The sequence below is a fragment of the Eptatretus burgeri genome, chromosome 17, assembly GCF_056783735.1.
Source record: "Eptatretus burgeri isolate ZD-2024b chromosome 17, Ebu_testis_v1, whole genome shotgun sequence".
Lineage (NCBI taxonomy): Eukaryota > Metazoa > Chordata > Myxini > Myxiniformes > Myxinidae > Eptatretus > Eptatretus burgeri.
The window spans coordinates 36,665,587-36,692,547 of record NC_140977.1 but is presented as its reverse complement, the minus strand read 5'-3'; the positions used below and the strand labels follow the sequence as shown (position 1 = coordinate 36,692,547).

Below are 26,961 nucleotides of genomic sequence, written 5' to 3'. Positions count from 1 at the left end.
TGTTATGTTCGTGTTCCTTGTAAGCTACCTTTTATGAAGTTGATTTATATGTGGATGATGCTTTTTTTTCTTACGTGGCTAATTCTATTCATGTGCAGTTTGGCACACTTTCCAACCACAGTTCAGCTTTTTCAGCTTATTGCTTGTGATGTGTTGCATGCCACGCAGACATTATTTTAAAATTATGGAGAGTATTAATGTCGACATGCATCTTCGTGTCACTAATCCAGTGAATTAGATAATAAATATATTCATTATGAATCATAATTGTTTCCAACCCTCCCTTCCGTTATTCAAGTTAGCCACAGCCTTTAAGAGTCGTCATTCTGGGAGACTCAAAAATGCAAAGCTATTGATGGAGCTGATCTATTTCAAAATAATACGTTTATAAGTTATAACTATCGTATTTATAAATACTAGTGCGGGCCCGTAGGTGTGTGCCAGTATGTGCAGCTTCGTTCCTTCGCTCTCGTAAACGACGACTGGATTGGGGCATTTTTTCAATTAGATCGGACCAACCGTATCAGAAATGGCCATAACTTGGGAAACACCTGGGAAACATACTCGGGTCCCCAGCGTCAATTGTGACGTCATATCAAAAGAAGAAGAAGAAGAATTGTGACACCCCCTCTCTCTCGCCCCCCTCTCTCCCCCCTCTCTTGCCCCGCTCTCCTCTCCCCCCTAGTCTCGCCCCTCTCTCCCATCCTCCTCTCTCACCCCTCCTCTCTCCCCTCTCTTGAATTGTGACGCCCTCTCTCTCTCACCCCCTCTCTCCCTTTTCTCTCTTGCCCCCTCTCTCACCCCCTCTCTTGCCCCCCTCCTCTATCCCCCTCCTCTCTCCCCCTCCTCTATCCCCCTCCTCTCTCCCCCTCCTCTCTCCCATCCTCCTCTCTCCCATCCTCCTCTCTCCCATCCTCCTCTCTCCCATCCTCCTCTCTCACCCCTCCTCTCTCACCCCTCCTCTCTCCCCCTCTCTTGAATTGTGACGCCCCTCTCTCTCTCACCCCCTCTCTCCCTTTTCTCTCTCGCCCCTCTCTTGCCCCCCCTCTCTTGCCCCCCTCTCTCCCCCTCCTCCCTCCTCCTCCTCTCTCATCGTCTCTGTAAATGTATTCACAAATGTCTACCAAGCACAACAATTAATTCAAACCTTGGGAAAAAACAGCTTTCAAACCCTTGGGAAACAGCTGTTTCCCTTGGGAAAATTCAAACCTTGGGATTAATTAATAATTTGAACAATTAATTCCAACCTTGGGAAAAAACAGCTTTTAAACCTTGGGAAACACTTGGGAAACAGCTGAAATGGATGAAGAACGATATCAAACCTTGAAAAGGCACATACTCAGGTCCCCAGCTTCGATTGTGATGTCATACCAAACGAAGACGAAGAATAATTGTGACGTCAATCGTGCAAAAAAAACATTAATCGTGACGTCATAGCACCGTGTCTTGTCATTGGTCGACAGATAAATGGCCGTAACTTGGGAACCGCTCGTCCGATTGATATCAAACCTTGAAAAGGCACATCCACAGGGCCCCCAGCAATATTCCTGGCAAGTTTCATTCTGATTGGACCAGTGGTTGTCGAGAAAACGCGGTCGCAGACAGACAGACACACACGCACACACACGCACACGCGCACACACACACACACACACACACACACACACACACACACACGCACACACACAGATTGCTGGAATTTAGATAGATGATAGTATTGCCAAACAGTTTATCTTCGATTAAAATAATCTATGGTTCTTTCTCCAAATAAGATTATTTCAAAAATTGGAGGGTGACATGCAAAACCATACTTCACAATGCAACACCCTGCCCTGAGAAGCACAAATCCCACAATTTATATTCGGGTCAGGAATCAAACCAGACAAGATATCTCAACGGTGAGAAGACTACCTCTGTACCATCCTGTTAGAGCGAGATGAATAATATAAAAACGCAATGATTCTGAATAAACTAATATAATTGTATTATTAACTACAATGTCACAAGCCTGGTGTTGGCTTCGTGGTTAGGGTGGCGGCTTGGGATCCTTGGGTTCTGGTTTCAAGTCCCGTTGGCCACTGAATTAAAAAATACACCAGGAGGTTGACTCAGCCTATTCATCCTTCCGAGGTCGGCAAAATGAGTACCAGTGTACTGGTAAGGGGGACACTGCATCAGCGGCATAGCCACGTCCCAACCAATGATGCAACCAGCAGCCACAGGCTGCACTCGATAGAGAGAGAACTACAACATCAGCTGCTTGCTGGTGGAATGGTTGAAGCCTTGTTGTGTTGTACTCATTGGTTTGGGTTCGATTCGTATTGATGCTCAGTGGAGAAATTTCTACATGTTAAACAGAGAGGCAATCTGTCACAGATTGGTTATTTCCCACGTAAACGCTAACTTGTCTTGAACACTGTAACGGCCAAATGCATTGTCAATAGTATGGATCTCCACCACAAAACAATAACAATAGATCCCCAAAAAACCAATCACAACAATATAAGGGGAGGGAGAGAGAGAGAGAGAGAGTGGGAGAGAGAGAGAGAGAGAGAGAGAGAGAGAGAGAGAGAGAGAGAGAGAGAGAGAGAGAGAGAGAGAGAGAGAGAGAGAGAGAGAGGAAGAAGAGAAGAGAAGAGAAGAGAAGAGCTGGGATGAGAGGGTGAATAAATTTATTTCTGTCTCCATCCTGTCCACACCACCGCCCCCCTCCCCCACGTATTTTGTCCTTCAATTCCACTGTTGGTATGCCCCTTATCTCTTCTGTTCCCTTTGTCCTGTTGCATCGTGATCCATTCAATGTACTCTGTCTTTCATGAGCCTTGTTCTCTGTATATAAAATGAAACGGAAGACCAAGAAAGAACCCGCAGCAATAAAGAGCAAAGATGGAGTCATCAGGTGGAACCTGGATTGGATTCGGGTTTCAGCCGCAACTCCACAACCTGCAAGAATTCACTTTTCCTTAGCGAGATAGATAACGAAAGAGAGGAATAGAGAGTAAAAGAGATGAAAGAGAAGAAATTGTGAATGCTGGATGAAATTGTAAAAGAGATGAAAGAGATTTAAAAAAAAAAACAATCACAGGTTGGCAACCATTGTGCCTGCTTAACTGGCTAAATGGTCTCTTTCTGTGTTGAAGTTTCTTGGAAGGAAAGTCATCGATTATATATTGTCAACCATGGTTGTCTGTCTGTGTGTTCATCTGCCTCCCGTTTCTGGTGGCCGCTTCTCTCGCTGCGTTTGAAAAGCTCAACATTCACTTTTGAAATGACAGCAGAACACACATGCATAATGTTGATGTCAAACTTTATTTCACAAGCAGCATATTTTGCCCTCTTTTGAGACAAATCCAACCACCGCCACCCGATGTTTCACCACCATTTCACGGTGGGTGGTAGAAGTAGCTCAGAGCTTTGGCTCAAAGTGAAACCAAGAGTGCAACACAATTAACCTGTTTAAAATCAATGAAATCTTTTCAATTTACTGATGAATTAAAACTCCTGGTAATGGCCAACAATGGTGTCTCCATTGACGGATACTTCTGCTTGCTTTTCCCATCACTGGGGGACGGGTACTCTTTCTAGCACATAGATATGGTTAGTTCCTTGTGAGTTCAGTGGGTTGGCCCCTTTTTGATTGGTTCTTTTATGATTGACCTCTTTAAGGTTGGTCTGCAGATAGTTGGTCTGTTTATGGTTGGCCTGTTTAGTGTTCCTCATCTGTACCAATGGTTAAAATGTAGTGAAAGTCGGTAAAAATCCCATCTACTATACGTTTTTGTCCACCATCTACTATTTTTCATTGCAATTCACATTAAAGTCCATTTACATTGACTAATGTCTTTGTTGCCATCTCTCGGATAAACATTAAAGGGGGTGTCTCGTCTGCCGGTATTAGTTGATGGGCGTTTTTTTTTTTTAATAGACCCCACAGTGTCCTTCCAGAAGAGTAGGCAAGCTATAGCCGATACCCTGAACAAATTCCAAATTCCTGTCCTGGCATCCTGTGTCGGTGTGGTGAACCTTCCAGGATTGTAACTCCAGCCATAAAAACTGCTTTGGGTGATCTGCTGCTCTGTATAATAGAGCATGGTATATGAATGAATGATTGAATGTGTTTATCCTGCATATGATTTGTGTATGTGGTGTACTTTTCATCAGTGCCAATTTGTGAGGACTTTTTCATCGTAAAATTTGTCCCATTTACTTGTCTATCCAATGGCAGTCGTGTCAGCGTGGTTTTCATCTGGTTTCAAACCAATCATTTTGCCCGACATTGCTATTGGGCCCCAGTTCCTCACCCTCGAAGGATGAGGGGAGAGGAAGGCTTTAACGTGAGTGTGACACTTTCCCACCTGGCAGCTCACGATTTACACTGTCGTGAAAATGGCTCATGGACTTGAGTGTCACTGGAGTTAAACGAAAGTTCACTGGAATTCACTGGAGTTAAATGGCATTTTCAGCCCCCATCTTCAGCGACGTGTTTCCTCTCTTGACTCATGGAGTTTCCTACCACGTGTCTGTTCCTGGCCCTTTCATCAGCAGCATTTTGCTCTCTAATGCAGAGCTTGGTACCAGGTGTCTTTTTTCACGGTCATATCATCAGTGGGTCTTCGCTCCTTTCAACCGCGGGACTACAATCATCGAACCCCTTTTAGGGAGCAGCTTATTCCCATGGACACTGGTCATTTATGACACCCGAGTCACCGATGGATCATATTATTTCATGAACACAATGCTGAATTAGCCCACTGGTGATATGCCATATCTTGCTTCTTTTTGAACTTGTGACTGTATTCACCTGTACTCAAGGTTCACAGCTTATAGGACGCCGCTCAGACTGGACAAAGTCATCAACCTTTAGCGGTGAGTGGAAGTCGATAACTTCATTTTCTATATGTACAAACTCCTCTACAAACCTTAGATCCATGCAAGATATTCTCCATGTTATATTTTACCAAATGGAATTTCCATCTTGTAAATGCACTCATGTATTCGTGGACTCTTTGGCCTGCATGCTTGATTCTGTGCCATGTGAAATAAATGCTCCATTTTAATATGATAATCAAACTTGGTGAACCCAGAGCTCAACATGTTCTCATCATTATCATATTTATAACCTCATCCGAAAGACAAACATCAAGTCAGCTCATTATTTTACGAGCATCACTCTTGAAACAGTACAACACTCAGCATTCATTATAAGTAAAACAGAAATTCTAATTTTCTAACAAGAATTGCAGGACTTATCAGCTGTAACTACAATCACATTGCTGAATTTATAGCATATAACAGTGTTGAAAATGGAAGGTTTTGTACGATATGTTTGTTGTTTCAACGATAGACAATGATCATGGGGTCAGAGACAGAGGTTGTAACGATTTAATTTGCCCCCCTCTCAAAGGGGGATTTTTCACCTTGGGAGAAATCTTTGTTCAGGTGTACAAATGACTGATAGTGGCATTTCATGGGGTAGACGCAGGGCTGGGTTTGGAGGCAGACGACCCAGGAAAACGCCATTTGGCCCACCATACCTGCACGACACCAACACCAGAATAAATAAACCCGTCAAGCTGACGACTTAATTTCAGTGGGGGTATGGAGGGAGGAATGGGGATGAGAAGGGAGGAATAAACCACACAGGTGAACTTCTCCAGCAACTCATACACCTCCGGCCTCAGCTTCCACCTAACTCCTAGCTTCTGAAAAGCATTCTGAAATTTAGAAACTTCTGCAGTTCCTTCAGAGGGCCAACCTTGCCCTTGCCTTTGAAGGTGCTGGTGCAGTCCTCCCCTGTGAAACAGTAGATCCTCATGAGTGCAGTGCAGTAGTCCAGGCCGAAGGATTGGGCTGCAACGGTGATATCGACCATATGCCTGTGCTTGCCCACACCTGTGAAAAATGACAAAAAGTATGTATGTATAGCAGATCGAGGGTCACCATGCAGCTGCCGTACATGTACAGAGCACCTATTTCCTTAGAACATAAAGGCATAAGTTTTTCTCGACATTTTCACTTGTCAGGTCGCATGTCATGTACAAGGCCATGTTGGCCATTTGTATAAAAACAATGTATACTAAAAAAAAGACAAAGTGTGTGTGTGTGCATGCGCACGCGCGCACGCGCATCCTCCTTAACTCCAAAACCATATAAACCTAGCAGCCTGAAACTTTGCATGCATACTAAGGGAACTCCAAGGAAGTGCATTAGTGAAAATTGGGTGTTTGGGTTCATTTAAACACCCCTTTTGAAGATAATTAACAGCCTCATTTAATTTTATCCTTTATCAGGCGATCCTCGATCACCTTGATTTTGGGGTCTTAAGGCTTCTCCTGGGTAACCTCGCCGGGGTCTGCAGTCGCCATGTTTTTGGCCTGCTCAACCATGCCTTGACGTGGAACAGGCTGCAATGATTTCTTAACGATAAAGTTATTTTTTTCACTTTCCTCACTCATATTATTGAATGCCTGATCATCATAGCTAGGAATCGCTGATATACATCGCTTTTGTAAGTGCTGTAGTTTTCAAATTAGGAGCTTGGAGAGATTTCATCCATTATATGATACAATTTTCCACGATCGACTCTAATGGACAATTCAAGTATATCATCAAAATAATGTTTCGGTTTTGAGGATTGGATATCGTCCAGATATTTGAGGATTGCATTTACTGCTTGACCTTGTGCCTTTTCCCCCAGAGGGACTGCCTGTCCATAGCATCTGTCAGATCTGTCTATATTTTTGGAAGTTTAATGAGGTGCCTATGGGGAATCAAAGCAAATCTGGTATAAAAAAAGAACACACGTTTTATAATAAAGTTATAACGTTTGTGCGGACCGCAAACAATGTACCACATGATGCGTGCACAGATGAGCCGGGAATGTGGCAGATTATCTGCAATGTTTATTTCACAGGCGATAAACTTTGCAATGTCTCCAGCATTGTCTACATTAAGCAGCAACTCTTTTGTGGATAAAGTTATTATTTGAACAAATTCATTTGATTTAATTAACTGCTGCATGCACAGTGAAGGTCAGGTCAGGTATGGGAGTATGCGCCAGAGCAGCGCGTCGCTGCATCCACTTTCCACCGGTACTCCAGGGACCTCCGTCTGGCCATCCCCCAGGCAGATGCCTGGCTCATTCCCATCTACTTGAGATGCCGATCAACCTGCTGAAACCACGAGGCACGTGGTCGGCCCATTGGCCTCCTCCACTCACGAGGCTTCCTCGCTGAGAGAATCTGGTATGCAAGATCAGCATCAGGAAATTGAGCCGCATGTCCATACAGCTGCAGCTGATGTTTACCGACTATGCAGGTCACAAATCTCATTTGAGTCTCTCTCAGCAGCCGCTCGTTGGACACAAAGTCTGACCAGGATAGCCAAACATTCTCTGATGAGACCTGGTACCAAAAGAATTAAGTCTCCATCTCAGATCCCTGGTCAGAGTCCAATTCTCACCTCCGTAGAGCAAGACTGGAAGCATCAAGGACCTGAAGACTCAGACTTTCGTCCTGCACAGGTACCGACAGCGCCACACCCCATGATCCAGTGAGTCCATGACTCTCTAAGCCCGATTGGCATCTGGCTCACAGCCAGCAGACATATGAATATCACTGCCAAGGTAAGTGAATCCCTCTGTGACCTCAACATCCTCACCACAAACAGGTATAGACAAGATAGCAGCATCCAATAGGTCATTGAAAGCCTGGATTTTAGTTTTGATCAACGAAATCCATAACCCAGCGGCTCCAACTCCTCAATCAGCACCTCGAGGGCCCCCAAAAGGATACCCAAAGTCTCCAGAAAGATGACTGCATCATCTGCGAAATCAAGGTCAGAGATCTTGACATCCAGTTCCGGGTTAGGAATGTCAACAGGTCTCCTTCAGGGCTCTCTGCTGACAATCTCAAAGTTAAGTTTCCGGTCATTATCTGTCCCGTTTTAACTGTTTATTCTCTCACTTACATGTTACTGTGTGTTCCGAGTTCTGTTTTGTTTAAAAAAAATCGTGCTATTTTGTCGACTTTGTCATATCGGATGCTTGAGGCCTACCCTTGAGGTTTCAGGCCTACCGTTATGATCGTGTTTTGTTTTTTCTCCCCATTACCTACAATTTCTATCTTCCCCACTTTCCTAACATCCCCCATCCCTCCCAACTAATCACTCTATTTCTTATCTTCAATCAAAAACAAAAACAAACTCGAGGGGGAGCACTCGAGAGAGTGCAAAACCTCCACCGCCAATACTGTTGGGTCACTCAAGTGAACCTTATATCTTATTCATTAAATATGATGTCAACAGTGCTGAGTTATAGTTCTTTTCTCCAACATTTTTTGGGGGAGGGGGGGGGGGGGTTGGAAACCACTTAAAACATGTAGAAATGCAAAAAAAGAAATCGAAATTTTGTTGAAAAAAAAGTTGAAAAAAAAAATTTTCTCTAACAATTTTTTTCTCTAACAATTTTTTTTTGGGGGGGGGGTGGAAATCACTTAAAACATGTAGAAATGAAAACAAAAAAATTCTTTTTTGCGGGGGGGAACAATTTTTTTTGGGGGGGGGTTGGAAATCACTTAAAACATGTAGAAATGCAAAAAAAAAAAAATTTCTCGAACAATTATTTGGGAGGGGGAGGGGTTGGAAATTAATTAAAACGTAGAAATGCAAAAAAAATTTAAAAATTTTTCTCTAATTTTTTTTGGGGTGGGGGCAACAATTTTTTGGGGGCGTTGGAAATCACTTAAAACATGTAGAAATGCAAGAAAAAAATTCTCTATTTTTTTTGGGGGGGGGGTTGGAAATTACTTAAAACATGTAGAAATGCAAAAAAAAAGAAATTCTCTAACAATTTTTTTTGGGGCGGGGAGGGGGGGACCAAGTCCAAAATTTAATGGCATGATCCTTGGACCATACCTAACCCCCCCCCCCCCACCAAGTTTCGTCGAAATCCGTCGAGGAGTTCTTCCGTAATACTGTTCACAAACAAACAAACAAACAAATAAACCAATGTCACCCACAGGGTGACCCGTATCTTGCCAAAAGGTGACCACGTGACTTATTTAAGGTCACACTGAGGTGAACAGAGCTGCCATCCACCAGGAGCGACTCCTTGAGGAATATCTGCCTATGAGAGATTTCGATGAGAATCGTTCTACAGAGTAACCATTAAAAATATGCTTTTGCCTCATAATGTCACCAAATGACGTCATAATGTCTCAAGCTTGACATAACTAGAAAGCACTCATCAAGGTGTTCAATTTGAGGTGCTACACTATATGGTTCCTAAAACTTGAAAATTTGACCTTGGGGTCAAATATGTTTGACCTGAGGCGCTAACCATGAAGGTCAAGGCCAATCGCCACCAAAAATTAATCAGCTGAGCGCCAGACCATGAACTCTCTTCCCATGAAGTTTGAAGACTATCCGATCAAAATTACTCAAAAAATAAGGTTTTCGTCGACTCCCTTGATTTGCGACAAAGTGACCTTGACCTTTGACCTTGACCTTCAAAATTTTATGCGCTGAAAGGGACCTCTATACGCCTCTGATATGCGAAGTTACAAAAATTTCAAATGATAACTGTGCTCTGCAGAGTGATTGATACGTGATTACAGACCAAAAAAAAAAAAAAACATATGAAGGTCAAGGCCAATCACCACCAAAAATTAATCAGCTGAGCGCCAGACCATGAACTATATTCCCATGAAGTTTGAAGACGATCCGATCAAAATTACTCAAAAAATAAGGGTTTCGTCGACTCCCCTGATTTGCGCCAAAGTGACCTTGACCTTTGACCTTGACCTTCAAAATTTTGTGCACTGAAAGGGACCTCTATAGGCCTCTGATATGCGAAGTTACAAAAATTTACAATGATAACTGTGCTCTGCAGAATTTTTTATACGTGATTACAGACAAAAAAAAAAAATAAATAAATAAAATAAAACATACAAGCTGACTAACATATCTTGCAAAAACTTCGTTTTGGCAAGATAACAAACAGAAAGGGGTGAAAACAGGAACCTCCGAACTTCGATGGCGGAGGTTAACAAACAAACAAAAAGCGCTACCTTTCTCCTTCCTCACTCACGACTCTCGATTCTTATTCTTCTTCTTCTTCCTCTTCCTCTTCCTCCTCCTCTTCCTCTTGTTCTTCCTCTTCTTCTTCTTCTTCCTCGATTTTTCCAAAACACTTCCATGACCGAATCATCTGTTGAAAACTCTCTCAAACATTAATAATAAACCAATGTCACCTGCAGGGTGACCCGTATCTTGCCAAAAGGTGACCACGTGTGACTTATTTAAGGTCACACTGAGGTGAACAGAGCTGCTATCCACCAGGAGCGACTCCTTGAGGAATATCTGCCGACGAGAGATTCCGATGAGAATCGTTCTGCAGAGTAACCATGAAAAATATGCGTTTGCCTCATAACGTCACCAAATGACGTCATAATGTCTCAAGCTTGACATATCTAGAAAGCACTCATCGAGGTGTTCAATTTGAGGTACTACAAGATATCGTTCCTAAAACTCGGAAGTTTGACCTCAGGCGCTAACCATGAAGGTCAAGGCCAATCGCCACCAAAAAATAATCAGCTGAGCGCCAGACCATGAACTATATTCCCATGAAGTTTGAAAACGATCTGATCAAAATTACTCAAAAAATAAGGGTTTTCTCGACTTCCCTGATTTGCGCCAAAGTGACCTTGACCTTTGACCTTGACCTTCAAAATTTTGTGCACTGAAAGGTACCTCTATAGGCCTCAAATATGCGAAGTTACAAAAATTTCCAATGACAACTGTGCTCTGCAGAATTTTTTATACGTGTTTACAGACAAAAAAACATACAAGCTGACAAACATATCTTGCAAAAACTTCGTTTTGGCAAGATAATAATAATAAAAACGATCTCTAATAATGCTTCATCTTCCTCTTTCAAACGTCGGGTACTCTTTATTGTATCATAATGCACTACTCTTCTACCATTAAAACAGACTGCTCTCAATTCGACCTCTCCTTCATACCTTGCCGAAAAAATCCAACGATTACAGCGTTGCTTCTCTCCATTCTCTGGATTCGCCTTTATTGCATCCATCAAGAATTGCGTTAAATCGCATCTCTGACATAAAACTTTTTAAAACCCCAGTTTGATATGAATGTTCGCTTTACATCAACCATTCTTTTTTTCCAACTTCAGTGCCAACTCGCCCCCTCACCCCTCACTCTCACTATCAAAGCAACCATCCCACTCTTCTCCCTCCAAGCCTCCTTCTCACCTCTCTCAAAAACTCCCCCCTCACCTTTCTCCCACCATTCATCCCCCTCACTCATCCTTCTCAAAGTTGCCCCCCCTCTCATCCACAAAGCTTCCTCCTTCCACTGCCCACTCGCCTCCTTCTCTTCACTCCACCTCCTCAAATCCTCAACTTCCTCCTTCACCCTCTCGTCCCCCTCTCCCCCAGTACCACAGAGCCTTTTCTCCTCATCCGGCCCCCTCCACGAGCTATTCTGCAATCCCCCACACTCTTTCAACAACCCTCCTTACCTACCCGCCTCGTCCCTTGTCCTACCATCCCCCTCCCACCCACCCCCTGCACCCAAAGCCTCCTCTCCTCCCTCCTCATTAAAAGTGTGGACCTCAAATATCCAGGGCCTTCGCTCAAACCTTTCAGATCTTTCCATATAGGTTGCCACTGACAAACTAGATATAATCTGCCAAACACAAACTTTCCTCCTCCAAGACGTGTCTGACTCCCAAGTATCTCTCCCTGGTTACTCCCTCCTCTGGTATGACAGACCTGAGCCTCTTCACCTGAGCCTGAGAAGATAGAAGGAGGAGTTGCTCTCTTCATCAAAGACTCTAATCCTCACTCTCCATTCACTGCACTCACTCCCTCACACCCCCAGGAATACCTCTGGCTATGGCTTCCCCTCCACTCCAACCTCATGTTTATATGTGTACTGTACCGTCCACCTAACAGTGATGACTCCATCCACACCTCACTTTCCGAAAACATGGAGAAACTTCTATCTTCTCATCCAAACTCTCTCTCTCTCTTCCTCATATGTGGTGACTTCAATTGTCATCACGCCAGTTGGCTAGGTGTGGGTACCTCTCTCACCTGCCACGGCACCTCAGCAAAAGCTTTCTGCGACTCATTGGGACTGACTCAATCGGTCAACTTCCCGACCCGGATCTCAACCAATGGTACTCCATCTCTTCTGGATCTGATTTTGACAAATTTCCCTGACAATATCTGCTGCTCTTCCTTCGCTCCAATCAGTTCTTCTGACCACGTCCTTGTCAATGTGGACATCTCTCTGGCTATTATCAGAGAACCACCTCACCACCGTCGAGTCTAGCATTTCACTCAAGCCGACTGGCAGGGTCTCCGAGCAGCCATCAAACTGACAGACTGGTCTCCTATCACGACTTTCTCCAACATCAACTCATCCTGGGAATTCTTTCAAAGAAACTTGCTCTCCCTCATGCACAGATTTATCCCCTCTCGCCTTCAGTTGTCCTACCCTTCCTATCGCCCTTGGTTTACTGAAGCTTGTGCCGAGGCAGTTGGCCTGAAACAACTTGCCTTTGCCTCATGGAAAGCAATCCCAACTGAGGGCAATCTCAGTTCCTTCCATAAAGCACGGAACAAGTGTGTATCTACCCTCAGGAGAGCCAGAAAACAACATCTTTCTCTTCTCAAGTCTGAACTCTCAAACCACTGTCCCTCCTCCAAATCCTGGTGGCGTTTAATCAAATCTGTTTCTGGTGTATGTTCCCCCTCCATCCCCTCCCTTACCTCAAATGGCCGCACTGCTGATACCACACGTGAAAAAGCTAAATGCCTAAACTCGGTGTTTGCAGCTAAATCTTATGTCCAAAACCCATCACTTTCTCTACCCACCTTACGCAGGCGCACCCAACTGTCCCTGGACTCTGTGTCCTTTTCTCCTAACCAGGTGGAGAGCTTGCTGTCAAACGTCGACTCAGATTCTGCAACCGGTCCAGACGGCATCAGCCCACGTGTCCTCAAAGCCTGCTCTTCTGCTCTTGCTCATCCTCTCTCTGTTCTATTCACACTCTCATTTGCTCAAGGTCATCTGCCATCTGCTTGGAAATAAGCAAACATCATTGCCCCGCACAAAAAGGTGCAAAAACAGATCCCTGCAACTACAGACCAATCAGCCTTCTCCCAATCATCAGCAAGGTTCTGGAATCCATCATCGCTTCAGACATCAAATCCTTCCTCTTCTCCAATGGCTTGATTTCTGATCATCAATTTGGTTTCAGACCAAGTCACTCTACCCTGGATATGCTACTTCTGCTGTCCCAACAATGGATGGAAGTCCTCAATGCTAGACAGGAAATCCGAGCCGTATCACTGGACATATCACGTGCTTTTGACACAGTCTGGCACCCTGCACTACTCACCAAACTCTCTTCCCATGGTATCCAAGGCCATCTCCACTCATGGCTCGCAGAATTCCTCTCCTGTCGCAGTCAACGTGTGGCCCTAAATGGAGTTATTTCATCCCCTCTTCCTGTCCAGGCTGGAGTTCCTCAAGGCAGTGTTCTGGGCCCTGTTCTTTTTCTGGTTTTCATCAATGATCTCTCCGACTCTCTGGAAAATCCTCCATATCTCTTTGCTGATGACTCCACCCTTTGCCATACCATTGGTCATCCCTCAGACTGGCAAGCATCAGCTTCTTCGCTCACTGCACATCTGGGTAAAATCACAAACTGGTCCAACACGTGGAACATGTCTTTCAATCCGGACAAATCTCACACTCTCACTATGTCTCTTCGAAAGGACCGTTTACAACCCCCCCACCCCCACCCCATCCACTTTCTCAACAATCCTCTGGAAGAAGTCTTTTCTTTCAAGCTTCTGGGTCTCACTATCTGCCATGACCTTTCCTGGGAAAGCCACATTTCAAACCTCGCCTCCAAAGCCAGTCGCCGACTGGGAATCCTCCGTCGTGCAAAGTCCTTCCTCGGCACACCTGAGCTCCTGATCACTTACAAAGCTTTTGTCCGCAGCCTGATGGAGTACTGCTCTCCCCACTGGGCTGGTGCTCCTGCCTCCCACCTTTCTCAGCTTGACGCTGTAGAAACCAAAGCATTTCGGATCATTGACATCTCCCGCAATGAGGCTGAGTCTTTGGGCCTCTCACTCATTCACCGCAGGTTGGTCGGTGGTCTTTCTGTCTTCTACCGTCTCCTCTCCAGCCTTGCCCCCCCTGCTCTCTCTGCGATTTGTCCCCACAACATTTCTTCAGGGTGCTCAAGGTCCGCCAACAACCCCCTTCTGGTAAAACTACCAAAATCACGTATCACTGCTCACCTTCACTCTTTCATTCCTATTTTTTCCCGCCTTTGGAATAAACTCCCTCACTCTATTCATTCCCATTCTTCCCTCCAGGCCTTCAAAACAGCTGTTCACCACCACCTCTTATCATCCCCCATCCAAATCCTCAATCTTTTCTACCCCCGATAATCCACCCAAACCCACCTCCTTCAAATTCCCTGCTTTCCTTCCTGAAAGTCCCTGTAATGTCCATCTTCTATTCCCCATGTTCCCCGTCCCATCCCTCTCCCTTCCACAGATCTCCTAATGTCTCTGTTCCCCACTGTTTTGTCCTTCCCACTCCCTCCCCTCTTGTCTCATGCCCCCATAATGTGCATAATGTGCATAATGTGCATAATGTGCATTAGCTCTCATACAAGCCTTGACAAGGTATACAATTTTTTTTTAAAAAATCCCCAAACGATGCACCGGAAGTGCAAGAGTGAAAATTTGGTATTTTGGTTAATTAATATACCCATATTGAAGATAATTAACGGTGTTATTTAATTATATCCCTCATCAGGTGCACCCTCAGCCACCTCGCTCTCAATGCGGTTTTAAGGCGCACCCTGGGTTCCCTCACTGGGGTCTGAAGCCACCATGTTTGTTGCCTGCTCAACCATGGCTTGACTTGGAACAGGCCACAACCATCTCTTCATGGTAAAGTCTTTCTTTTTCACTTTCCTCTCACATTCTCGAGTGCCTGTTCATCATCGCTTTGAATCGCATGCTACATTGCAATGCTTATAAACGCCGGGAGACACCAGCATTTGTGGCTTTACTTCATTTCCGCACATGCCATGCCTCGATAATCTCTTAAACTTCGCCATATTACAAATTTTAAGCTCCAAAATTGAACATATTATAGTTCCAACTGCAAAAAATGTTCATCTATCTATAATTCCAGAAATCTATGTGTGTGTGTGTGTGTGTGTGTGTGTGTGTGTGTGTGTGTGTGTGTGTGTGTGTGTGTGTGTGTGTGTGTGTGTGTGTGTGTGTGTGTGTGTGTGTGTGTGTGTGTGTGTGTGTGTGTGTGTGTGTGTGTGTGTGTGAGACTGCTGTTTCTCGACAACCACTGGTCCGATCTCATTGAAACTTGCCAGGTATATTGCTGGGGACCTGAGGATGTGCCTTCTCAAGGTTTGATAGTGTTACGGCTGTGGAAATTCACAATACACCATAACGGGTCCTTATATCAGTTATGATGCTAAGTTGATGTGTTGATAGTTCCCCACCGTTGTTTAAAGGGATTTTGTCTGATTCATCAGGCTGCGACTCTTTGAGATAGCCGTTTTTCTGTTCTGTCGTTATTTTGGACCATCCGAAGACTTCAAACGAAGGCCCCCTGAAAGGCCTACAACGGCGCGCGAGTTTTCCCGCCTTTTTTGCAGCGCCGGGGCTGATGGGAGAGGCCGCGAGAGCTCGCTGGCGATTGGTGGATACGGGGTGTGAGGCGGTCGTGAGGAGGAAACGCCCCTTTGCGAGGAGCTTCTCTAAAGGGCTAGAGGAAAGGCGGATCCAAAAAAGGGGGTGGAGCGAAGGGGCGGAGCCCCGTGCTATCCAGGGTGGACCGCGTGCGGGCTCGGCCTCTCTCCTGCCTGGATCATCACGTTGGATTCCTCCTCTCTCCTGCCTGGATCATCGCGTTGGATTCCTCCTCTCTCCTGCCTGGATCATCGCGTTGGATTCCTCCTCTCTCCTGCCTGGATCATCGCGTCGGATTCCTCCTCTCTCCTGCCTGGATCATCGCATTGGATTCCTCCTCTCTCCTGCCTGGATCATCGCATTGGATTCCTCCTTTCTCCTGCATGGATCATCGCGTTGGATTCCTCCTCTCTCCTGCCTGGATCATCGCGTTGGATTCCTCCTTTCTCCTGCATGGATCATCGCGTTGGATTCCTCCTCTCTCCTGCCTGGATCATCGCGTTGGATTCCTCCTCTCTCCTGCCTGGATCATCGCGTTGGATTCTTCCTCTCTCCTGCCTGGGATGTCGTGTTTGGGCTCTTCGGGCTCTGGATCGTCGTGTTTGGACTCGTCGGGCTCTGGATCATCGAAGGCTCGTCTCTCCCTCTGGGTGCCAAGTCGTGAGGGTTGCGAGCAGTGGTCCCAGGTCGAGGCGCGCATGAGAGGAGAGTGCCGGAGAGGGCTTGCCAACCGTCGCCCCTCGAGGGGGCAGGTAACCTGCTACGGTCTCGCAGGACCCGTTCGGTCTCCCAGGTTCCGTGTCATAAAGACCCAAGTGGTCCAGCCTCACCCCCTTGTCTGTGAGGGGGTCTTTTCTTTCCATTTCTTTTGCTTTTGAATGACTGCTGAGGCACCGTGTCCCGATAAGTTAGACCTGTGTAAGTGACTACATTGCTCGTATTCGGTGGTAACGCTTTTCTTGTAGATTGCAAGATTCCTTGCTTGTGTTGTGTGTGCAATATGTGCTTTGTAATAAATGTCCTTGTGTGAAATGTATCCCGTTCGTCGTCTCTTTCCCCATTGAAACTGCCATCTTGAATCGTGGAATAAATTAGTCGTGGGTTTTGAACACGCAGGGTAAAGAAGAGAATCTGATCCGTCGAGGTCAGCGATAACACCGCTCGGTTATCATTGTAGCACGGAACGGACCGCTTAAGTGGTTCGTTTCCTAGGCCGACCTGCGGCGAGGTACGATCGCCCGGTTGACTACTCGCGCAGGTACTTAGGTAGGTCGAATTTGGCGAGCAACCCTATCCTGCGCGGGTGGGCAATTGGCACGATCATGGTGAGGTTAAATCCCCACACGTGACTGGCTCCTGGCAGTAGTTCCAGGACGGTCATGACTGAATTGTCTGTCCGGTGGGCGACGCGGTTGCGATTGGAGTTACGCAATCGCTCGCACGCCTGGCGGGCCAGAATTCATAACAATATTAAGTGGACAAGTGCCTCCCAAGTAATGGCCATTTATTTACCAAACCAATGACAAGACACGTTGTTGCGTGGGCGTGGCCGATGGGGGAAGGGAAGCTCAGCCGTATTCCCCATTACGGGTTACAACGTAGGGCTTCCGGAGAGTGATGACTTTGTGTATTCTAATAATTTCTCGATTTATTTTGCGCATTTATAGATAAACACAATGCCCCAAGTTATGATCGTTTTCATATTAGACGGTGCATAAATTTCGGTAACATCAGAGTGAGCTGGTGTGCTCCGAACCAGGAAGTAATTTTTCTCTCTTTCTCTTCTCTTCTCTTTTTGTTTTTGCTTGCGATGACATTGCGAAAAGGCAATATACATCGGCGCTAATTGAATAATTGGCCATTAAAACTAAATTGCGAATAATCGTAACTGCGATATGCGAACTTCCGGACCATGCACGTCCGGGCACGCGAGAGCGAAGAAACGGCCTGTGTGGTTGTTGTTTCTTGCTCGCGGTTTGAATCTTTTTATTTTTATTTTTACGGGCATGTACTCGTATGTCCAATTCGGACATATTTGATATATTTCTATTTGCATGCTCTTTCACATGTCCCTCGTCAAATTTTTACAACATTTCTGTGATATGTTTTTTTTTAATTCCGTTCAATTTTAATAGGAATAATTCATTTATATTTCATATAAATGCTATGCCTAGACTGCATGTCTCGGGTCTAATGGACCCGTGGTTGTATTTTGCATTGTATCCTTCATAATTTGCACGTGATACATCCCATTGAAGGTTCATCATCTCTGGGGGAATGTCCTGAGTCATTTGTGTTGTATTCAAGTTATTTTGTTGAAAGATTCTATGTGCTTTCAACATCTTGTTTTCTCATTTCCTTCCTGAGTTATTTTCTCAACTTCGTGTTTATATTACGATATTTCAAAATGGATCATTGATTCGATTTCTTTGACAAAGATAAGTATGTTATTTTTACTTCACATGATTTTTTAATTTACGAAATATTTTCTTCCAATGCCTTTTGATTGGCAATCTTCCAATCCAATGCCAATCCAACGTCTTCTGCCTTTTGAGAGCGGTGCACAAACCTTTTTTCCATCCTGATTCATCGACATTGTTTTGTGATTTATTGTTGCTATTTTTACCCTCGCCGAAAGACAGGGTATTGTGACTGGGTCCATTTGTTGGGTCGCCGAAATAGGTGACCCTTATTGTCAGTAATTCTGTCTGTTTGTTTGGATGTTTGTTAGTTTGTCATAAGCATAATTGGTAGTGAACGTGGGCAGATTTTGACCAAACTCGGGTGGTAGGTACATCTTCTGACCTCGTGCTTTGGAAATTGTGATGGTTGCTAGGGACACTTTGGTTCCCGAGCAACAACCGAAAAACCTTCAAAATCGGTGGCGTTGACACGAAATTAATTCCGAAAGCCATTATCCCACGTAGGGTTATGAAATTTGGCACGAATGATCTACAGGTGATGTTCTATCAAATATATTCCGGTTTTTGTGATTTATGGAATACTTTATCCAAAGCGCCCCCTACCATTATGGTATGCGTGAAAATTGGCGAAAATTGAAGGCCCCCTAGCGACCAGGTGAGTGCATCGATACATATGAAACTTTGCAGGTTCATGGTACTCAATGAGTACAACTTTGCCTCAGGACATATTGACCGATTTCGCTTAGGTCAGGGGTCAAAGGTCAATTTGTGCAAAAATCGATAACATGCGAGAGCTGGAGATGTCTTCGCGCCAAATGCTACTCATCGGGTTATGGCCGGATGGTCATGAAAATTCACACTAATCGTCTACAATACATTGTGAACAAACAATCAAGCCGGATTTTCGATTTAGATCTTTGTTCACCCACAGCACCCCCTCAAACTTTGGGGATTTCCGATTTCAAACCGCATTTTCAGTACTTTTCATTCAAATGGATACCGAGTAGTTATCATAGGTGGAACTGGATGAGATTTGATATGCATAATCTTAAGGTGATTCCCAATCCGCTATATGACATCCATTTTGCTCTATATCTTCTAGTTTCCATGCTCGGCGACCCATTGCCGCCTACCGACTTGTTTGTTTATTTGTTTGTTTGTTTGTTTTTCCACACAGAACTTTTGCGTTTTTCTCTGCAACCGCTTGTTGGATTGAGACAAAATTTTCACCAGAGAAGAGATGACTCATGTAAAATGTATTAATCATAGTTATGACATCATAAGTCACGTGGTGTGGCAGCCATGTTGTAAAAATGGAAAAACCTTGGACCTCTGTATCTCTGAAACCGCACCAAAGAAAAATTGAAACTTGGCACACGGCAAGTACTCCTCATGGGGAATGAATCTAACTTTTTTGTGTCATCATAGGTGCCTTCGTTATGATGTAATAATTGCATGTGTAGAACGCTACATCTGATCAGTATGAACATTTTTGAGAGTCATCTCGGGATAAAATGGTCCACAGAAAAAATGTTGATGATGTCATCAGTCATGTGATTCAGCAGCCATATTGTTTTCTTTTTTTTAACTTTCAAAAATCTTGTTCTCTGAAGTGGCTGAACAGATCGAAGCAAAACTTTGCACATATGACTAACTGCCTATCCATTAAGAACAAAAGGTTCACACATATGATGTCATAGGTCACATGGTTTGGCAGCCATATTGGATTTACCCTAAAACCTATAAAAAAATCTTCTCCAGAACGGCTGGACAGATCGAGGGGAAACTTCACACAAATGGTCCCCAAGCCTTGCGTGTACAGGTTTGTTGAGGAATCATTGATAGGTCACATGGTTTGGCAGCCATATTGGATTGAAGAAAATATTAAACAATGTTTTCTCTGGAACTGCTTCATCAATTGACATGAAACTTCACAATTACGACCTAGTCATGATGGGTAATACAAGTTTTAAATTTCAACTTGATCAGACACATGGTCTGGCATCCAGAATTATTTCTTTTTTTTTGGTCTGGGTTATTTTTTATTTTTATTTTATTTATTTATTTTATTTTTTGAAAAAGGCTCACTCGGCTCTGCCTGGATGGGTTTGAGTTGAGAGGAGTAGCAGCTCAAATGTGAATTCTATCCAGGTTCCTCCTGATACTTTTTGCTTTTTTCTGCTTTTTGATTGTTTGGGTTCCTTCTGATTACTCCAATGCGGGACTGTACCGATTTGTTCTTCCATTTGATTTGAATTGAATTTACTTTCATCTCATTCTGAATTCAATTGAATGAAAATAAAACAATGTCATGGGTCAGGGTCAGGTGTCCAATCAAAGCGAGACGTCTCGGTACCCAGTCATCACTGCCAGCAGTTTTAAAGTGGCAGTTCTAATTATGTCTGTTATTACTTACGGAACACACCAGGACACAAACACCACACAAAACAAGTTCTGGCAAGGGTCTGCAATCTCTGATTGCTCTTTCTAGTTCCATTTTGAAATCATCTACCACCGTGTTTCTCCCTTTGACAAAGGCAAGTTTCTTTTCAATCTCATTTTCTAACTTGTGAGGTTTTGTGAGGTTTATCTTCATGTGCTTATTCGTGCATTTGTTCGGCCCTGCAGGCAGGACGGCCGATTTTCCGTTCGGTTTGGTCAGTCTATTTTGTATTATTCTATTTCATTTTATGTTTTCAAGTGTTTGGTTTTACGTCGGTTTATTTATTTTATCAATAAAACATGGATTTAGTCATTACATTGACGTTACTTCAGCAAATGGAATGGTTTTGGGTCTCCATGTGAAGATGGTTGTTTTGATGGAGGAAAAACATCTCAAAAGATGATATGATGTCATGTCAGCACACGAGACTTCTCAAATGATTGAAATGGTAGAAATTCGGGAATGCAGGTTTATATATTAATTATTTTCCCCAGTATTTCACAACGTTTTCCACCAGTATTCCCCAATATTTTACTTTGTTTAATTTCCTGAGTCTCTTGACGGAAAGCCTACTGATAGAATGTCAAAAAAAAAATCAGTGAATCAACATTTCCTGAGCAAATTTTTTTTTGAGCAAGTACTCCAATACTAACCGCAACTTTAAATAGAAATAAATAAATACATAAAATAACAACATAAAAAATCTAAATAAATTTTTTAAAAAACATTACATTTTTTGGTTTTCATATAACAAGATCAAATTATTCTTTTTTTTTTTTTTTTTACAAATATCATGCATGAGCATAAACATTGTATATGAAAGCATAACAATAAACATATAAATAAAAGACCCGTATCTTGCCAAAAGGTGACCACGTGTGACTTCTTTAAGGTCACACTGAGGTGAACAGAGCTGCTATCCACCAGGAGCGACTCCTTGAGGAATATCTGCCTACGAGAGATTCCGATGAGAATCGTTCTACAGAGTAACCATGAAAAATATGTGTTTGCCTCATAACGTCACCAAATGACGTCATAATGTCTCAAGCTTGACATATCTAGAAAACACTCATCGAGGTGTTCAATTTGAGGTACTACACGATATGGTTCCTAAAACTTGAAAATTTGACCTTGGGGTCAAATATGTTTGACCTCAGGCGCTAACCATGAAGGTCAAGGCCAATCGCCACCAAAAACTAATCAGCTGAGCGCCAGACCATATACTACATTCCCATAAAGTTTGGAGACGATTCGATTAAAATTACTCAAAAAATAAGGGTTTCGTCGACTCCCCTGATTTGCGACAAAGTGACCTTGACCTTTGACCTTGATCTTCAAAATTTTGTGCGCTGAAAGGGACCTCTATAGGCCTCTGATATGCGAAGTTACAAAAATTTCCAATGATAACTGTGCTCTGCAAAGTGATTTATACGTGATTACAGACAAAAAAAAAACATATGAAGGTCAGGGCCAATCACCACCAAAAATTAATCAGCTGAGCGCCAGACCATGAACTATATTCCAATGAAGTTTGAAGACGATCCGATCAAAATTACTCAAAAAATAAGGGTTTCGTCGACTCCCCTGATTTGCGACAAAGTGACCTTGACCTTTGACCTTGACCTTCAAAATTTTGTGCGCTGAAAGGGACCTCTATAGGCCTCTGATATGCGAAGTTACAAAAATTTCCAATGATAACTGTGCTCTGCAGAATTTTTTATACGTGATTACAGACAAACAAACAAAAAATAATAATAATAATAATAAAAAAACATACAAGCTGACTAACATATCTTGCAAAAACTTCGTTTTGGCAAGATAATAACAATATATTTTGCAAGTTAACTTTGTTTCAGTGACCGGGTCATTTGGACCATGCAATCATCTAGATTTTTTTTTATCCCTGAACACTTGGGTTAATATGATGGTTCAGGGATTGATAATCATGTGCCAAGCGAGCCGTTCCTTATCAACCATTTCGTTGGAGTGCTTAAGCCTCTTGGCGAGCACTCTACAATATTCACACTGTCACTGAATACTGAATATCAATCGATTTGAACAATGTTCAGGGGCCACACTCATAGTGGCAAATACAGGGGGGTTTCCTGGTTGCCCGGAACCCCCCCCCAACCATTTTTTTTTTACCATTACAGTGGCAAACCCAGGGGTTTCCTGGTCACCCCGAACTCCTTCTAGTATGTCATATAGGCACTACCATCACCCAGGTAGGTCTCACTAGTCATGATATTTAAGATTGAAACTTGAAGTTTATTGAATTCAAGCTATTTTATTTGTAGTTATGCATTGAAATATTACATTAATTACCTTTTATATCTTTTGGCATAATACATGCATATCAAAGAATATGTGAATGTGCATTTATTTGAAAGCTGTAATAAAGTTTTCATAATGTTCATATGACTTAGATTTTCTGTTATTTGGAAACCCCCCCTACCCAATTCCTGGATTTGCCCCTGACTCACCTGCGATGGTGAGTCAGGGGCCGCGTTGTTCTGCGACCACTTCGGCATAGATAAATACTAATTAAAAAAACGAAACTTTTTCTTAACATCATGGCAGGATAGCGAAGAGGTACGCATGCTCATTCTACATGGCAGGATAGCCAAGAGGTACGCATGCTCATTCTACTCATTCTAAGCTGCCTCGCTTGGGTTTGAATCCCGACCGAGCTATTTACTATTATCCCAGTGTTTCACAGGCAGAGTGATTCATCATTGTATGTGCCGATAACCTGAATGTTTGCTGGAATCCCCCCCCCCCCCACGCCGACAACACGCTAAGCATTCGTTGGTATAAGTTATCTAAAAGTTATCGAAACGTTCTGTGTATGTTACTAATATGTTATGCATACGTCCAACTCGTTATGAATATGCCAAAAACATCAATAGTTCAGCGTACGCCAGCGTTTTACATACATTTTGATGCATTGCCATACGCTGGCTAAAACGTCAAGGTGTGACAGTCCCTTAAGGGAGAGTAGGAGGGATGGCATGGGAAAACTAGAGCGGCATGCAGTTCAGCACACACCTCCGTCAGGCTAATTAGTTTACGTTTTATATCCCACTGACAGGCCGGATCTGGATTCAGACCCGCACTAAAATCGAATCGGCTTGTTCTTGTCACATATTACCACCAAGTTTTGTAATAACTGATCCACAACTTTTTAAGATATCATGCTTGACCTAGTTTTTGGCCCCATCTCTCATTAGGGAAGAATCACTTAAATTCTTGTATCCAGATTCGGATCTTCACCAAATATAATCAATTCTTCCTTGTCACGCACCCATCCTGTCAAACAAGTTTTGTACCCCAGTATCACACCTCCGTCTCCTGAATCCTGTGGTATCTGAAGCTTACAGGCTGCCTGGAAGTTTCCCACCATGAAACAACAACCTCCGACATGTCCTCCTATCTCGAATGAGTACAACTTTATCTCACTCTGTTAGGCGCACAACCGTATGGAGTGACCATCCTTAAGAAAGCCAGAAAATATCATCTTGCAAATCTCAAGGCTGTGGAACTCACCAACCAGTCTACTTCATGTTTGCGACTTCAGAGTAGTTAATGCATGGAATAGCCTCCCCGGAAAGGTAGTGGCAGCAGAAACAGTTGATAAGTTTATGGGAATTTCTTTGTGTCTAATTTCCTTGTGCTTCCTCAAAATTATATTGGTACTTTGTGAGGTCTGTCTCTGGTGTATCATGTAAGCTCGCCCTCCATCCCTCCCTCATTTCAAACGGTATCACAACAAACGCTGTTCGATATAAGGTAGAATGCCTCAACTCAGCATTTGCCTCCGAACATCCTATACCCAACTCATTACACTCTGTCCCTATCTTACACCTGCAAACCCTTTATCTATTAGACTCTGTGTCTTCTCACCCGAGATATTAGGGACGTTCTGTTCAGCCTCGACCCTGCTTCAGCAACAGGCTCAGACGGCATCGTTTCCCATATACTTGAATCCTGTCTGCTGTGCATTTTCTCTCTTCTGCTCTCTGATCTTTGGCCTGTCTTTCATTGCCTGTTTACTGTCTACCAGGAATTCTGCTGACGTCACTCCCATCCACAAGAAGCATGAAAAAAGAAATACCATCGACTGCAGATCACTAAGATTGCTTCCAATTATAAGCAGTCATGCATGGAATCTATCATTGCTACTGACGTTGTTTTTGCTCTTTTCAAACTGTGATCTCTGACCATCAGTTCTGATCTTGTTCTGGTCACTCAACTCTGGACATGCTTCTGCTCCTCTATGAGCTATGGTTGAAGGCCTTAAATTTTAAATAATAAGTTCAGACCATCCGCCTGTGCATGTCTTGGGTATACGATGCAGCTTGCCTTCCTGTTATGCTCACCAAACTTGCTAGCAGGCAGACAGCAGCTGTATCACTGCCGATTTGGAATTGATCATGATATTCTGATATATAGAACATTAAAATCCAGGAAAATCACAAACTCACCCCTGTCACTACAGAAAGATTGCAAATGAATCCTCCCATCTATTCCTATGGTGAGCCTCCACTGGAGAGGTTCAGTTTCTTGGATTTATAGACCTCCCGCACCCAGCCATGACATCTCCTCAGCTGACCAGATATCAAAGGTGACCTCTAAAGCCAGAACAGAGAGCGGATCCTTCATCGTTCCAAATCATTCCTTGAAAATCATAACTAGTCAGTCTACAGTCTGAAGCTCAATGGAGTATTGTTCTCCCCTATAGGCTGGTGCCCCAGTATCACACCTCTGTGTTCTAAATCCTGTGTTATATAAGGCTTACAGTGTGCCTCAAAATTTCTCGCAATGAAACAACAACCTCTGGCATCTTCTCCAATGAGCCCAAAGTACAGGTCCCATTGCTCTTATTATGTGAACAGGTCAATTTGATTTTTCCTCCTTTTCTCGTGGAGCTCCTTCTGGACTCAGTGCTTCAACCATCCCTGGCAACTCCAGCATGCACATGTTCTCCCATAAATAACCTTCAACCCTTAAAATCCTTTCAACCTTCCTCGAATCTTTTGCTCCTCTGTGTGTGGAAGTGCCTTTCGCAGATTATTCAATTGCTATTGATATTCCCTCCAAGGATCCAAGCGATGTACCATCCTATCATGTCATCCCCCATCCTGACCAGCAATCTTTTCTACCCTCATTTACCTTACCTAACTCAACTCTCTTATTCACGGGTTACTCTCCCACCCCCCCTTATTTCTCTTCTGTTTTGTTGTCAGCTCATTCCCTTGATTGTTGTATCCAACTGTGGCCCCTGTGTCACTATTACCCACCCTTTTCTTTTTATTACAGGGTCTAAAGCTCATGAAGGAGCTGCAAAACACTCAAGTAGACAAATACATGACGTCACACATCACAGTGATGCAACTTCTAAGGGCACTGTAGGTACCAGCTTACTCATATTTACGATGCCACTTTTTTCCCCACAATTAGGGAAAAAATTCCTCCGCTTATCCATGGATGCCAATGATGGGCTCCATCCTTTTTGAATGCTGAGTCCCAATCGAGGAAGCAGCATATACCTTTTTTGAAAAGTCTTTTACATGCGTCGGTTAGGGTTAGAATCGAACCGCCAACCTCCCAGGCTATTAACCATTATGCCACCGTGCCTTTCATTTCCTTGCAGGTTGCTGGGCAATGAATTAACCATCTTTCATCACATCATATATGAAGACAATCTTGTAGAAAAACTCTTCCTTTTCCTTTGTACTTGGAAATTAAAGATCATCTATCAACAGAACAAGATCGGAGAACAATGTTAATCCTCACATACCATTCCACAGAGTGTGATTGTGGTATTTGTCATATGATGAGATAGTACAGAAAAACAATTCTTCTTCTTCACAGAACATTTGAAGATAACCCGACTGTGCTCGAATAGAGTGCTTCACAGGCAGGATGTTGCATCACAAAGAGCACTGTCCATAAGATGTACGTTAAGTCGGGTATCTAACTGGCATTAGTTGCTGGACGTTTAAGATCCCACGGTGTCTTTCATCAAGAGTAGGTGAGTGAGATATCGCCAGCAACCTGAAAAAATTACCACCCAAATCACCTTGAGTCGAACGTCAAACCTGCCAGCCGGTTCGTGAAAGCCTTGGGATGAAAACTTTCCCTGGCCTAAGAGATGGGAATTAAATTGGGGGTGTTAGAGAAGTACGTACTGTCGTTAGAGTCGACTTGAAACGAAGAGTCCTCGGCAACAATCAACAATGAGTTTGTCACAGAGTTGTGAATAATTAATTCCATGCAGTCTCTTGGAGGAAGTGCAGAGGCAAAATGGCGCTGACAATGA

General features: G+C 43.6%; 1 protein-coding gene and 1 long non-coding RNA gene across 2 annotated transcripts in view; both read right to left on the bottom strand.

Annotated features, from left to right (window-relative positions):
- LOC147009763 (matrilin-1-like) overlaps positions 1-4,946 on the bottom strand; it is a 56,197-nt gene extending 51,251 nt beyond the window's left edge. Inside the window, exon 1 of the mRNA XM_085861208.1 lies at positions 4,920-4,946. Within this exon, the coding sequence (XP_085717334.1) occupies positions 4,920-4,946 (27 nt within the window). The remainder of the gene's footprint in view (positions 1-4,919) is intronic.
- A 420-nt stretch (positions 4,947-5,366) lies between these two features.
- Positions 5,367-23,773, bottom strand: LOC147009762 (uncharacterized). The gene is made up of 3 exons (XR_015052639.1): positions 23,576-23,773; positions 5,767-5,892; positions 5,367-5,534 (listed from the first exon to the last, which is right to left on the bottom strand). It is a non-coding gene; the product is annotated as an uncharacterized LOC147009762 (long non-coding RNA).
- Positions 23,774-26,961: the final 3,188 nt, after the last annotated feature.